The 13,316-nt window shown below is 43.3% G+C and overlaps 1 protein-coding gene across 2 annotated transcripts in view; it reads right to left on the bottom strand.

Moving 5' to 3' along the window:
- Positions 1-13,316, bottom strand: part of LOC139387454 (laminin subunit alpha-3-like) — a 121,899-nt gene that overhangs the window by 46,439 nt on the left and 62,144 nt on the right. For both annotated transcript variants that reach the window (XM_071133637.1, XM_071133638.1), the window contains 7 exons: positions 11,432-11,484; positions 10,722-10,827; positions 10,329-10,428; positions 6,060-6,216; positions 5,414-5,582; positions 4,459-4,601; positions 4,252-4,355 (listed from right to left, as the gene is read on the bottom strand). In XM_071133637.1, the coding sequence (XP_070989738.1) occupies positions 4,252-4,355; positions 4,459-4,601; positions 5,414-5,582; positions 6,060-6,216; positions 10,329-10,428; positions 10,722-10,827; positions 11,432-11,484 (832 nt within the window). The remainder of the gene's footprint in view (positions 1-4,251; positions 4,356-4,458; positions 4,602-5,413; positions 5,583-6,059; positions 6,217-10,328; positions 10,429-10,721; positions 10,828-11,431; positions 11,485-13,316) is intronic.

The raw sequence follows: 13,316 nt of genomic DNA, 5'->3' as shown, positions 1-13,316 counted from the left end.
CTCCCTCCAGTCCGGCTCCGCCAGAGTCTCCCTCCAGTCCAGAGGAGCCACTCACTCCAGACTCGAACATCAGTCCAGTGGCGTCCTCTAGTCCGGGGTCGGCGGTGAGGGTTCCCGCTCCAGAGACATCACGTAAGTGGGCCGAGTCAGAAGTGGAGCGGGGTCCACGTCCCTCAGGTCAGGGTGTGACATGGGTAACGTATGTGTTTTTGGACTGTCTAGGGGTTTTGTATGTTTATAGGGTTGTTTACTATCTAGGTGTTTTGTATGTCTATGGTTGCCTAGATTGGTTCTCAATCAGAGGCAGCTGTTTATCGTTGTCTCTGATTGGGAACCATATTTAGGCAGCCATATTCTTTGGGTAATTCATGGGTTATTGTCTATGTCTAGTTGCCTGTGTCTGCACATTTATATTAAAGCTTCACGTTTTTGTTATTCTGTATATTTTGTTTAGTGTCCGTCTTTATTAAAGGTAATATGTATTCATATTACACTGCGCCTTGGTCTCCTCCATTCAACGAACCTGACAGTAAGTGTATGTTTTTAATAAACCCTGTATGATTAATATGTATCAAGTCTGGTAAAATGTTTGCCATTCTATTGCTTATGAGCTTTGTTAAAATGTTATTGTCACACTTTATTCAACTTATGGTTCTGTAATCAGCAGGATACTCCAGATGTATCTGATTTTAACATAACTGAGAACTCTTTGATACATTAAACTAGGAGGCACTGAATTGAGTGACGTGTGTTGTCATTTGTGTAAATGGGGGCGTTATTTTGTACAAAAATATGAAATACAATTCTATGGGAAAGCCATCCATTCCTGGTGCTTTTCTCTGCGTGAATGTTTTAACAGTGTCTAATAATTATTTTGGGGTGATCCTGCTGTTTAACTCTGATTTAGATTTTCTAATAAGCTTTTAAAATTGTAATTAATCACATTGTTTATAATTAACACATCTGTATCTTTATCTTCTAAGATTATAACTGGTTTGGTGTGTATTCATTTGTGAGGGCTGTGAGATTTTTACCAGGTTTATTTGCCATTATCTAGTATGCTTTATTTGAATTTAACCTGTAGTTGTTGGCTCTCTTCAAAAGTAAAACACCATATTCCTACTTGTTCAGACATTTTATTTTTGTCTTTACTTTGTAAAGATTGTTTTAATGGGCTAGTTCTAAGATACTTATTAATTTAATAAAAATGTATAACTCAGATTTAACTTTTGTAGAACATGAGATTATCATTCCCCCAATGTACGCCTTAAAATCATTCCAAATTATAATCCGGAACTAGCTTTTCTCCATGTCTACATTTGTAATGGTAAAGGTTTAAAAATATATATATATATTTACGTATTTAAATACATTTCGGGTCTTGAAGATGTACTCTGTTCATTCTCCATACTCTGTCGCTAAGTGTATTTGCGATTGGTGTAATTAAGCATGATAACGGAGAAAGATCCTATATCACTTTTTATGGATTTTTGAACCCAGTAAATTTGAGTGCATTTTTGGAAATAAAAATGATTGAATAGCTTTTCTTACTTAGAACTTTTGCAGTTGGGAGTCAGTCTCCAGGTGTCCAGTTAATTATTTACTGAGATAAAAATGTATTTGCCTTTTTATTACGCCGTCAGTCAATCTTATAGAATATATGATTTAGGTCGTCTGCTAAAATAATAGTTCCTGTCTGGATATAGCTTCAATTCCATCTAAAAACACCAGATTTGCCCCTGGTGTGATATGTGTATTTGTCACCATGTAAGGTGTGCTCGGATATAAGGAAAAATGTGGTGTTCTTATTCATCAGGATGCCTACACCTCTGCTGTTACTACAGTAGGTGGCAGCATAGGCCTCTCCAGCCCAGCTCCTCTTTAAATATTGTTTTATTTCCCCTTTATTTAACCAGGTAGGCTAGTTGAACAAGTTCTCCTTTACAACTGCGACCTGGCCAACATAAAGCAAAGCAGTTCGACACACAACACAGTTACACATGGAATAAACTAAATGTATTAAAAAAATATAAATAAAAAATCAAATCAATAATACAGTAAAAGTCTATATACAGTGTGTGCAAATGAGGAAGGATAAGGGAGGTAAGGCAATAAATAGGCCATGGTGGCAAAATAATTACAATATAGCAATTAAACACTGGAATGGTAGAATGTGCAGAAGATGAATGTGCAAGTAGACATACTGGGGTGCAAAGTAACAAGATAAATAAATAAATACAGTATGGGGATGAGGTAGTTGGATGGGCTATGTATAGGTGCAGTGATTTGTGAGCTGCTCTGACAGCTGGTGCTTAATTAAAGCTAGTGAGGGAGATAAGAGTCTCCAGCTTTAGTGATTTTTGCAGTTTGTTCCAGTCATTGGCAGCAGAAATATGACATTTCTCTTTTTTATTTTGAATGTAACTCTTGAAGGAAAACCACATCTGCTGTTCCAGAACCATATGATTCTGGAACATAAATATTTTAGCAGACATGTCATATGAGGGCGTTGGGCATTCCATGAAATGGGAGTCATGGTATGAATACATAGTTATTATATACATTACATACACATATACATAGATGCATACATGCATATTGAGCATGTGGTCTGAATAGACAGAACACAAAAAAAAACATAAAGCAAAGTACTTCTTTGTACTTTGAGGCACTATGCCTTTTTAGGGCTTTTAAGCTCCAACTCCTCTCCTAATGTACCAAAAGACTGGATTATGTAATTGGAGGAAAAATGCCACTTAAGTACTGTGGTCAGTTTGTATTACCTTGTAAATTAAATTAACGTATAGTGGCTGATAGGGGTCTACTTGGGGAAAGTGGGTCCACAGAGTGTGTGGGCGGGGGTATATGTTTAATATACCACGGCTAAGTGCTGTTGTTACGCACGATGCAATGCGGAGTGCCTGGAGACAGCCCTTAGCCGTGGTAAATTGGCCATATACTGTATCACAAACCCCTGAGGTTCCTTAATGCTACTTGAAACTGTTTACCTACGTAATTAGAGCAGTAAAAAATTAACGTTTTGTCATACCCGTGGTATACCACGGCTGTCAGCCAATCAGCATTCAGGACTCAAACCAACCAGTTTATAATTCCTCTTTTGTATTGTCTTTCCATGTCCATGTAGCTCATTGGCATCGGCTACTTCTATCATTACTTTGATAAGCTGGTCTTGGGATATCATTGTATGTAGCCTAGTGTGTTTATCGCTTTTTCACACTTCGTTTCACACTTTGAAGAAGAGCAGTGAGCTCTTCTTCAACTGGAAAGGGCTTCATCTTTCATGTTCCTTTCCATACCCATAGCACTTCTGGGAAGCAGAGTTGAGACTTGATTCCTTTTTCTGCCATTGAATGTCTGATCGGAATGAATTGCTTGCGTTTTTTTTCTCAGCTTAGCAGACAGGTCCTGGACGAATCCAATGGACTGACAGTGGATTTTGATTTCCCCTGTGCCTGCAGAATTGTGATTTTGATCTTATAGTTCCACAACTTGAAGATTAACATTCTTCTGTTTCACGCCGATCCGATTGCATCGTTCCAGATTCTCTGGTGATATATCCACGCCAAGCTCCTCTGATGTCCGTTTGACCATGTAGCTGAAAGGTCTCCTTTTTCCTTCTTCTGGTAAGGACAATATTCTCATGTTTCATCTCATTCTATTTTCTGCTGGTCCCGTTCATATTCTAAGGTCTGCAACCCTGTTCCCAGAAGGCAAATGTTGTTGTCTTGTTCGTTCATGCGCACGCCTTGTGCATGTCTGACACGATAGACTTCACATTCTTTTAGAGCAAATCTACTTTCTTAACAACAGATTGTAACAGTTGGTTTGTTTTGGTGGCATTGAGAGCATTTTAGCCATGTTTTCCTGGATATCCTTAGCTGTTCATTACTCTCGTTTCCGTCTCCAAGTTGCTCCTTGTCTTTTCCTCTGAAGAAGCCATGGCTTGTTGGGTTTGTGTCGCTGTGTTGCGTTACCTACTGATTGGTTCGCGGTTGTACATAACTGACCACTCACTCTCTCCCAGTTGCTTGGGGATATATTGATCTGTCGATTTTAGAAGCTTAATTTAAACTCTGTTGTCTGGCTTCTACATATAGTTTTGTCGGTACAAAACGGAGCTACTCACTCCCCATGCGTCCATACATTCAACAGGCACACTGTCTGGAGCCAACATTCACATGACAGAATAGTATGGCATGGTAAAGAGGATTGGGGGAACACAGGGATTACTTTGCGTCTCTGTTGGCGGTGGATGTGTACGTGCAGGGCTGGGTGATCTTCTCCTGGAGGACGGGAGCCTCGTAGTAATCACTTGGCAGCAGCACCACGTAGTCCTGGGAGGGGGTGAAGAGCAGAGAGAGAAAATAACAGATGTATGATCTACCTTTTTGCATCCTTATTTTCTGGTCTGTATGTTATTACAGATTCTGGTCTCACCAGTAGAAGCCCCTCTGCCCGGATGCGTATGATCCATTTCCCAGGGGTCAGAGAGAAGAGCTCAGAGAAGCCATCACCAGGGACTGTGAGGTAGGCAGGGGAGGAGCTAGGAGGAAACACCACTTCCTTACTCTGACCTGACCCTGCAGGATACAATCAATCAGTCGGTCAGGATACAGCTGAATGCAGCTAAACACAGCAACACAAGACGTCACAGCTAACAGCACACATGTTGACATGTTTTTATGTAGTTCAAGGTACACTGAATATCAAGGGTGTGTCTAGGCACTCCATGCCATTTCAGGGTAGTAATGCATTGCCAAACAAAAGAGCAAGGATCAACGAAAGACTTCGATGAAAGCTCAAACCCTTTAACAGCCTATACAGTAGGCTTATCTATGTACAGTATCTGTGTTTTTGAGGGTGTATGGGAGATAAAACTGTTTGTGTTCGATTGGTAGGAGATTAATATGACTTGTGTGAAGCAGGAGTTAGAGAGGCAGCCTTACCTTGGCCACCTCGAATATAGGTAGCCGTTACACTACCAGTCACACTGTCCTGGCTGCTGGGGTTAGCGTACCGCAGGACAAGTCGGAACAAGGATCGCCTTGCCTTGTCCACATGCACTGTTACTCTCACTTCACTCTGCAGGGACAGGAGTTAGACAGACTTATGGAGGGGGTGCAGGATGGTGGTGGTGATGGTCGGGGGGAGGGGGTGGGTGTTACTCTCTACTGTTAGTAGAATAGAAGGCCATGCTGGTAGACAGCTGGAGATATAGAAAGAGTTAGAGGAGAAGAAGTGCAAGCAGTAAGCTAATATGATCAACAGAGGAGAGCAGAGCAGAGCTAGCCTGGTCCCATGACCACAGGAGTAGTAAGACAGCACAAACAGATCTAAGACCAGTTTATAGCAGAGCTAGCTGGGCAGCAAAGGGGAAACACCCATCACTTACAGTCACAGCAAGAGTGAAAACCAGACTCGTCCACCACCAAGATCCTGGCTCGGACTAGCCCCCTGTGCCGCCATCCCTGTGTGGGCCTGAGGGGGGTAGTGGTGATGTAGCGAAACACTATGTGGAAGGGGCCGGGGAAACCCACAGCTAGCGATAGGATCACCTCTGGCTGAGGAGAAACAGGGGTGGAGTCTGAATTCATGGCACCCTATTCCCTATATAGTGCACTCCTTTTGACCAGAGCCTGGTCAAAAGTAATGCACTAAATAGAGAATAGGGTGCCATTTCAGACACACCAAGGGTTAAGACTGACTGGGAGAATGGCCTGCTTCTTTCCAGAAAGCTACAACCAACATTCTCACCAACACACTCAAAAGAAAAACACAGCCACCACAACATTCACCACAAAACCCAACAACCATCCACGACCGCCAGACCCAACACATTCGACAAGTTCTAACCTGCGAGGAACCACAAAGAATATAGATCATAAGAAATGCTTGTAGGAGCACTTCCACAGACAACGTACAGCAGAAATGAGGTTTAAAGCAAAAAGAAAAAAGCCACTACTAAATCATTGAAATGACAGGCAGGTCAGGCAAGCACAGACTGGAGGTCCTTTTATCAAGATCAACATGTGTGTTACCTGTGCTGGGGACATGATGGCGTATCCTCTCCAACTGAATTCCGGGAACTCCTTGGGGTCGTAGCCAAAGCGTACAGGCCTGGCGTTAGGGGTGATGCCATCCTCCACCTCATACCTCAGGTGGTGCAGGCTGGGGAAGTAGTAGTTAGGTGCTGGCCTGGTATTGTCAGACAGGAGGAGCGAGAAGGAGGGAAAGAGTAAAAACAAAACACTTAAGCTATGTTTCATATGTTTGGAACATAATCATGGCAGTCTTCATTTATAATGCATTTACTTTTTCAGTTTGTTTCTTGCCATTCATCAGTATGTAACAACATTTGCTCCATATCCAGGTTTTTTTCAGGATCAAGAAGAGCCTTAGGTGGTGGGCTTGGCCAGAACATGGTCAGCTCATCGGTGTGGCTGAATTTCAGAGAACATTTGTGAGGCCCCCATCTTGGCGGTGTAGCAACATTTTAAATTTTTTAAACAAATGTCCTGCAATTGTACAAATGCTCCATGGAGCTGAGATACATTTTTGCAGTTTTAAAGCACATTTCATGTGATTCTACATACTCTGCCATGGAGCTGTGTACTTGGGGTTGCTTTGCTGCAGGAGGGAATGATGCACTTCACAAAATAGATGGCATCATGCAGCAGGAAAATTATGTGGATATATTGAAGCAACATCTCAAGACCTGAGTCAGGAAGTTAAAGCTTGGTCACAAATGGGTCTTCCAAATGGACAATGACTCCAAGCATACTTCCAAAGTTGTGGCGAAATGGCTTAAGGACAAAGTCAAGGTATTGGGGTGGCCATCGCAAAGCCCTGACCTCAATCCTATAGAACATTTGTGGGCAGAACTGAAAGTGTGTGCGAGCAAGGAGGCCTACAAACCTGACTCAGTTACACCAGCTCTGTCAAGAGGAATGGGCCAAAATTCACCCAACTTATTGTGGGAACCCAAGTTAAACAATTTAAAGGCAATGCTACCAAATACTAATTGAGTGTATGTAAACTTCTGACCCACTGGGAATGTGATGAAAGAAATAAAAGCTGAAATAAATAATTCTCTCTACTATTATTCTGACATTTCACATTCTTAAAATAAAGTGGTGATACTAAGACAGGGATATTTTACTCGGACTAAATGTCAGGATTTGTGAAAAACTGAGTTTAAATGTATTTGGCTAAGGTGTATGTAAACTCCCGACTGCTGAGCAAATAGTGCTTTTTGAGGTTGTTTTGGTTTGATTATTAATAATTCATTACGGTGTTCGACTTCGATATATATTTTTTTACGTTAAATGCATTATGTGGGTTGAGTGCTGTAACAAAGAATTAACCAATTAATAAAAGTCCCATGATGGTAGTGACTGCCCATTACTGCTTATCACTCACCATTTAATCACATTGCTTTCCTTCAACATAATATTTCAGTTGTTGTGTATATTACAATTGTGTTAAGACTATTTCATGACTTGATTATTTCATTCCAAGTCATCATCTCCATAGAGCTGCTGCCTATGCTGTCTGGCAAAATCACTATTTTAGTAGTTCTTCAAAGTAAATAAGGCATATTTTTATGACTGCTGAATACCAACTATCAATCACTTAGATTATTTATTTTCAGATAGAGAAGCAACTGCTCTCTATCCCTCTTTTCTCTTCTCTCCGTCTCAGACCAGACAAGTAGGCATGCAATGGATTATGGTCATTGTAGTTAATTACCACGCTTTCTCTGCTAAGCTACATGACCAAAAGTATTTGAACACCTGCTCGTCAAATATCTCATTCCAAAATCATGGGCTTTAATTTGGAGTAGGTCCCCCACTTTTGCTGCTATAACAATCTCCACTCTTCTGGGAAGGCTTTTCACTAGATGTTCACTAGATTTCTGTGGAAATGTGCTTCCAACCAACCACAAGAGCAGTAGTGAGGTCGGGCATTGATGTTGGGCAATTAGGCCTGGCTTGCAGTCAGCGTTCAATTCATCCCAATTCAGCGTCCAATTCATCCCAAAGGTGTTAGGTGGGGTTGAGGTCAGGGCCCTTCCCCAAACTGTTGCCACAAAGTTGGAAGAACAGAATCATCCAGAATGTCATTGTATGCTGTAGCATTAAGATTTCCCTTCACTGGAACTAAGGAGCCTGAACCATGAAAAACAGCCCAGACAATTATTCGTCCTCCACCAAAATTTACAGTTGGCACTATGAATTGGGGCAGGTAGCATTCTCCTGGCATCCGCCAAACCCAGATTCGTCCGCCGGGACTTCCAGGTGGTGAAGCGTGATTCATCACTCCAGAGAACGCGTTTCCACTGCTCCAGAGTCCAATGATGCGGGCTTTACAACACTAGCCGACGCTTGGCCATTGCGCATGATAATCTGCCTCAGGAAACCCATTTCATAAAGCTCCTGAGGAACAGTTCTTGTGCCGACGTTTCCAGAGGCAGTTTGGAACTCGGTAGTGAGTGTTGCAAACAAGGACAGACGATTTTTACATGCTACGCGCTTCACGGCTGAGCCGCTGTTGCTCCTAGACGTTTCCACTTCACAATAACAGCACTTACAGTCGACCAGCGCAGGGAAGAAATTTGACGAACTGACTTATTGGAAAGGTGGCATCCTGTGAAGGTGCCATGTTGAAAGTCACGGAGCTCTTCAGTAAGACCATTCTACTGCCAATGTTTGACCATGGAGATTTTATACACCTGTAAGCAACGGGTGTGGCTGAAATAGCCAAATCCACTAATTTGAAGGTGTGTCCACATACTTTTGTGTATATGTATATTGGCCTGTTGGAAACTACAACTCTGTACTACATCACACTGTAATGAACACAATGGGAGACAGCGAGCTAGTTTCAAGCGCAGCAGGTGTTTATTTATAAAGGACCACAGGAGGAGGCAGGTAGCTGGGTCCAGGGGCAGGCAGAAGGTCATACACAGGAGGAGGCAGGTAGCTGGGTCCAGGGGCAGGCAGAAGGTCATACACAGGAGGAGGCAGGTAGCTTGGTCCAGGGGCAGGCAGAAGGTCATACACAGGAGGAGGCAGGTGGCTTGGTCCAGGGGCAGGCAGAAGGTCATACACAGGAGGAGGCAGGTAGCTGGGTCCAGGGGCAGGCAGAAGGTCATACACAGGAGGAGGCAGGTAGCTGGGTCCAGGGGCAGGCAGAAGGCCATACACAGGAGGAGGCAGGTAGCTGGGTCCAGGGGCAGGCAGAAGTTCATACACAGGAGGAGGCAGGTAGCTGGGTCCAGGGGCAGGCAGAAGTTCATACACAGGAGGAGGCAGGTAGCTGGGTCCAGGGACAGGCAGAAGGTCATACACAGGAGGAGGCAGGTAGCTTGGTCCAGGGGCAGGCAGAAGGTCATACACAGGAGGAGGCAGGTAGCTGGGTCCAGGGACAGGCAGAAGGTCATACACAGGAGGAGGAAGGCAGCTGGGTCCAGGGGCAGGCAGAAGGTCATACACAGGAGGAGGCAGGTAGCTGGGTCCAGGGACAGGCAGAAGGTCATACACAGGAGGAGGCAGGTAGCTGGGTCCAGGGGCAGGCAGAAGGTCATACACAGGAGGAGGCAGGTAGCTGGGTCCAGGGGCAGGCAGGTCATACACAGTGGGTCCAAAAAGGCAACAGTACAGGCAGGGAAAAGGCTAGTAACGTCGTCTGGGAGATCAGGCAATAGGTTGATAACAGGAAATCTGATAGGCTAAAGTACAGTCAGGGAATAGGCAAAAGGCATCGTTAGTGAGGCAGGCAAAAACTATCATACACGGGAGGATTACATTATGTGAAAAACAGAGCTCAGAATAGAAGCGTGTCACAAAACAAACAATACCTCACAGTGATGGGGTACAAAGAACTGAACTAAATAGTGTTTGATAATAACATACAGGTAGGTGTGTGAACAGGTGATCAGAATTCAGATGATTGGGATCTGGAGAGTGAGCTGCATTCAAGGGATCTACGTGTTTGAGAGTATGAGTTGGAAGCAGATGTTACACACACAGTTTGGGCTTGATCTGATTTATCTTTAGATAAATTGTGCATTGCCCTCATAGAAAAAAAGTTATGGAATTCAAATAATTTAACCAATGTTGGTCAATTAGTTGTTTAAAAACCCCAAAACAGAAATGTTGGTTAGTCACTCAGAACTAGACACTGACAAAATGCTAAGCGGCTCGCCCGCTTAGAGTTTCAATGGAAGAAAAAAACATTAATTTATGTGATAACTTGAGAAGCAATAAAATCCTGTCATTGTGTGTTTAGTTTCAGTCAGTCCTTACTCATTGCAGGTGCGGCCCACTATGTTCTTCCGACACTGGCACTGTCCAGACATCTCGTCACACACTCTGCTGATGGCCCCACCCACATCACACTGGCAGCCTATCAGAGAGAGGCAGCAGGTCAATGAGGTCATTCTGATTAAAACAACCATAACAGATCATAAAGTCAACTCCTGACTCGAGGTAGTTCACTACCTTACATGTTAATTATTGATATATTACTCACACAATATGTTCAGTCAAGTGAGACAGTCTTTGTGAGACAAAGACACACCTTTGTGACACATTCTATGGTTGATTAAGCTACTTCCCCACACGTTAGACAAACTGATAAGATAAAAAGAAGATTGTGTATTCATAGGAAGCCAGTCTGCTTCATGGTAGGTGACTCACCTTGACAGCCAAAATAGTTCCTCTTCTGCAGCAGGTAGTAGCCCTCCTTGCATGTGTCACAGGTATGGCTGCACACGTTGGGCTTGCAGAAACACTGCCCACTTTTCTACAATAGTAGACAATGCTAAAGTTAATGGGGAACTGCTTGTGAGAGGTGAACCTTGCAAAGTAAATTGTGATTTAGTAGTGTAATAATTCAGGGATAATCAACGAGGGACTATGCCTTCTATGGAAAATAATGAACTACGCGCTAGTTGCATTATTTTCCAGAGAACGCACAGAGCCCTGAATTGATTATCCCTTTTATACCATGGCTGTAATTTAACACATTTGCCGGTAGAAATATGTTCAACATCCACTGAAGTAGCTAGAAAGTTTACTAGATAGCTACAGTTATTTCACTGGTAACCAAACAACAGACTTGTTTGCCATTATGAAAATCGAATTCAACAATGCCAATAATGTTTTCAATTCGACTTTGCTTTCAAAAGCAGCTCAAACAATAGCCACTGAATTATACCGTGCATATATACCGTGCGTTAGAGAAAGGCCTTCAACAATGCCATGGTTTAAAGGAAAATATCCAAAACAAATGGACCCCTTAGTTAAACATTAAGCGATTTATGGTAATATTGTGTATAAATCAGTTAGTACTGGTGTGCTGGACATATGGCAGTAGAGTATGAGCAGACAGAGGTAGACAGACTCACCTGTTGACACTCTCCTACCCCACTCAGGGTCCCTTTGACATCACAGTGACACTCTGGGAGAGATAGGAAGTATAAAGTGAGAAAGTCTGCTCTATAGGTACAACTTGAAACAAATGAGTCACACATTATTCAGCGATGCAATGACAATACAATAGAGCATAAGCAGAGAGGTGATAGAATAACAAACACAGTAAGAGGGAAGATTAAAAGAGTGAGAAACAGAGGGGGGGAGCGAGAGAAATGAAGAGGTAGGGCACTGGAGGGTATAGGAAACAAGACTCTATTTACAGGATTTCACCACTTTCATGGGTGAAAAACAGCAGCAACAACAAATGTAAATCTTCTGAGCTGCACATATCCACAAAAGACCAGGGGAGCCACTGCTCTCTTACTCTCCTAACCCTGTCAACCATCAGAGAACAATCCTCAGTATTCATCCGGCCACAGTAAAACCTGAGGAATTCCTAAATATTAAAATATCTTCTTTCTAACTTCCCTCCATCCATATACTGTATCTCCTGGCAGCAGGCAGGCAAGCAGTGGTGATAACATTCTTGCAGAACTGTAACTTTAGACAGGTATCTGGACAAAGGCTGGGGCTGTTTCTACACTGTACTCACTGGCTGGTTGAGGAGAGGCAGTTCTGTACATGGTAGATTTATGAGGATGTGGGGGGCAGATGTTTCATGCAGAGAGTTCTAAACAATAAATGAACATGCACCTGTTGAACGGTCATTAAGACACTAACAGCTTAGAGATGGTAAGAAATTAAGGTCACAGTTATGAAAACTTAGGAGACTAAAGAGGCCTTTCTACTGACTCTGAAAAACACCAAAAGAAAGATGCCCAGGGTCTCTGCTCATCTGCGTGAACGTGCCTTAGGCATGCTGCAAGGAGGCATGAGGACTGCAGATGTGGCCAGGGCATTAAATTGCAATGTCTGTACTGTGAGACGCCTAAGACAGCACTACAGGGAGACATGACGGACACCTGATCGTCCTCGCACTGGCAGACCACGTGTAACAACACCAGCACAGGATCGGTACATCCGAACATCACACCTGCGGGACAGGTACAGGATGGCAACAACTGCTCAAGTTACACCAGGAACGCACAATCCCTCCATCAGTGCTCAGACTGTCCGCAATAGGTTGAGAGAAGCTGGACTGAGGGCTTGTAGGCCTGTTGTAAGGCAGGTCCTCACCAGACATCAGCGGCAACAACGTCGCCTGGACCAGACAGGATTGGCAAAAGGTGCTCTTCACTGACGAGTCGTGGTTTTGTTTCACCAGGGGTGATGGTTAGATTCGCATTTATCGTTGAAGGAATGAGCTACACTGAGGCCTGTAATCTGGAGCGGGATCGGAGGGTGAGGGCCATTCCCCCCAGAAATGTCTGGGAACTTGCAGGTGCCTTGGTGAAAGAGTGAGGTAACATCTCAAGAACTGGCAAATCTGGTGCAGTCCATGAGGAGATGCACTGCAGTACTTAATGCAGCTGGTGGCCACACCAGATACTGACTGTTACTTTTGGTTTTGACCCCCCCTTTGTTCAGGGGACACATTATTAAATTTATGTTAGTTACATGTCTGTGGAACTTGTTCAGTTTATGTCTCAGTTGTTGAATCTTGTTATGTTCATACAAATATTTACTCATGTTAAGTTTGCTGAAAATAATTGCAGTTGACAGTGAGGACGTTTCTTTTTTTGCTGAGTTTAAATCACTGACAGTGCCACCAGCAACGCACCCCCACACCATCACATCCGTTCACCTAGTCCACATCCACAAAGACACGGCGGTTGGAACCAAAAATCTAAAATTTGGACAAATCAGACCAAAGCACAGATTTCCACCAGTCTAATGCCCATTGCTCATGTTTCTAGG

This window comes from Oncorhynchus clarkii, chromosome 28 (genome assembly GCF_045791955.1).
Source record: "Oncorhynchus clarkii lewisi isolate Uvic-CL-2024 chromosome 28, UVic_Ocla_1.0, whole genome shotgun sequence".
Classification (NCBI taxonomy): Eukaryota; Metazoa; Chordata; class Actinopteri; order Salmoniformes; family Salmonidae; genus Oncorhynchus; species Oncorhynchus clarkii.
Note: the sequence above shows the minus strand (reverse complement) of the source record. Positions and strands in the feature narration are given on the sequence as shown.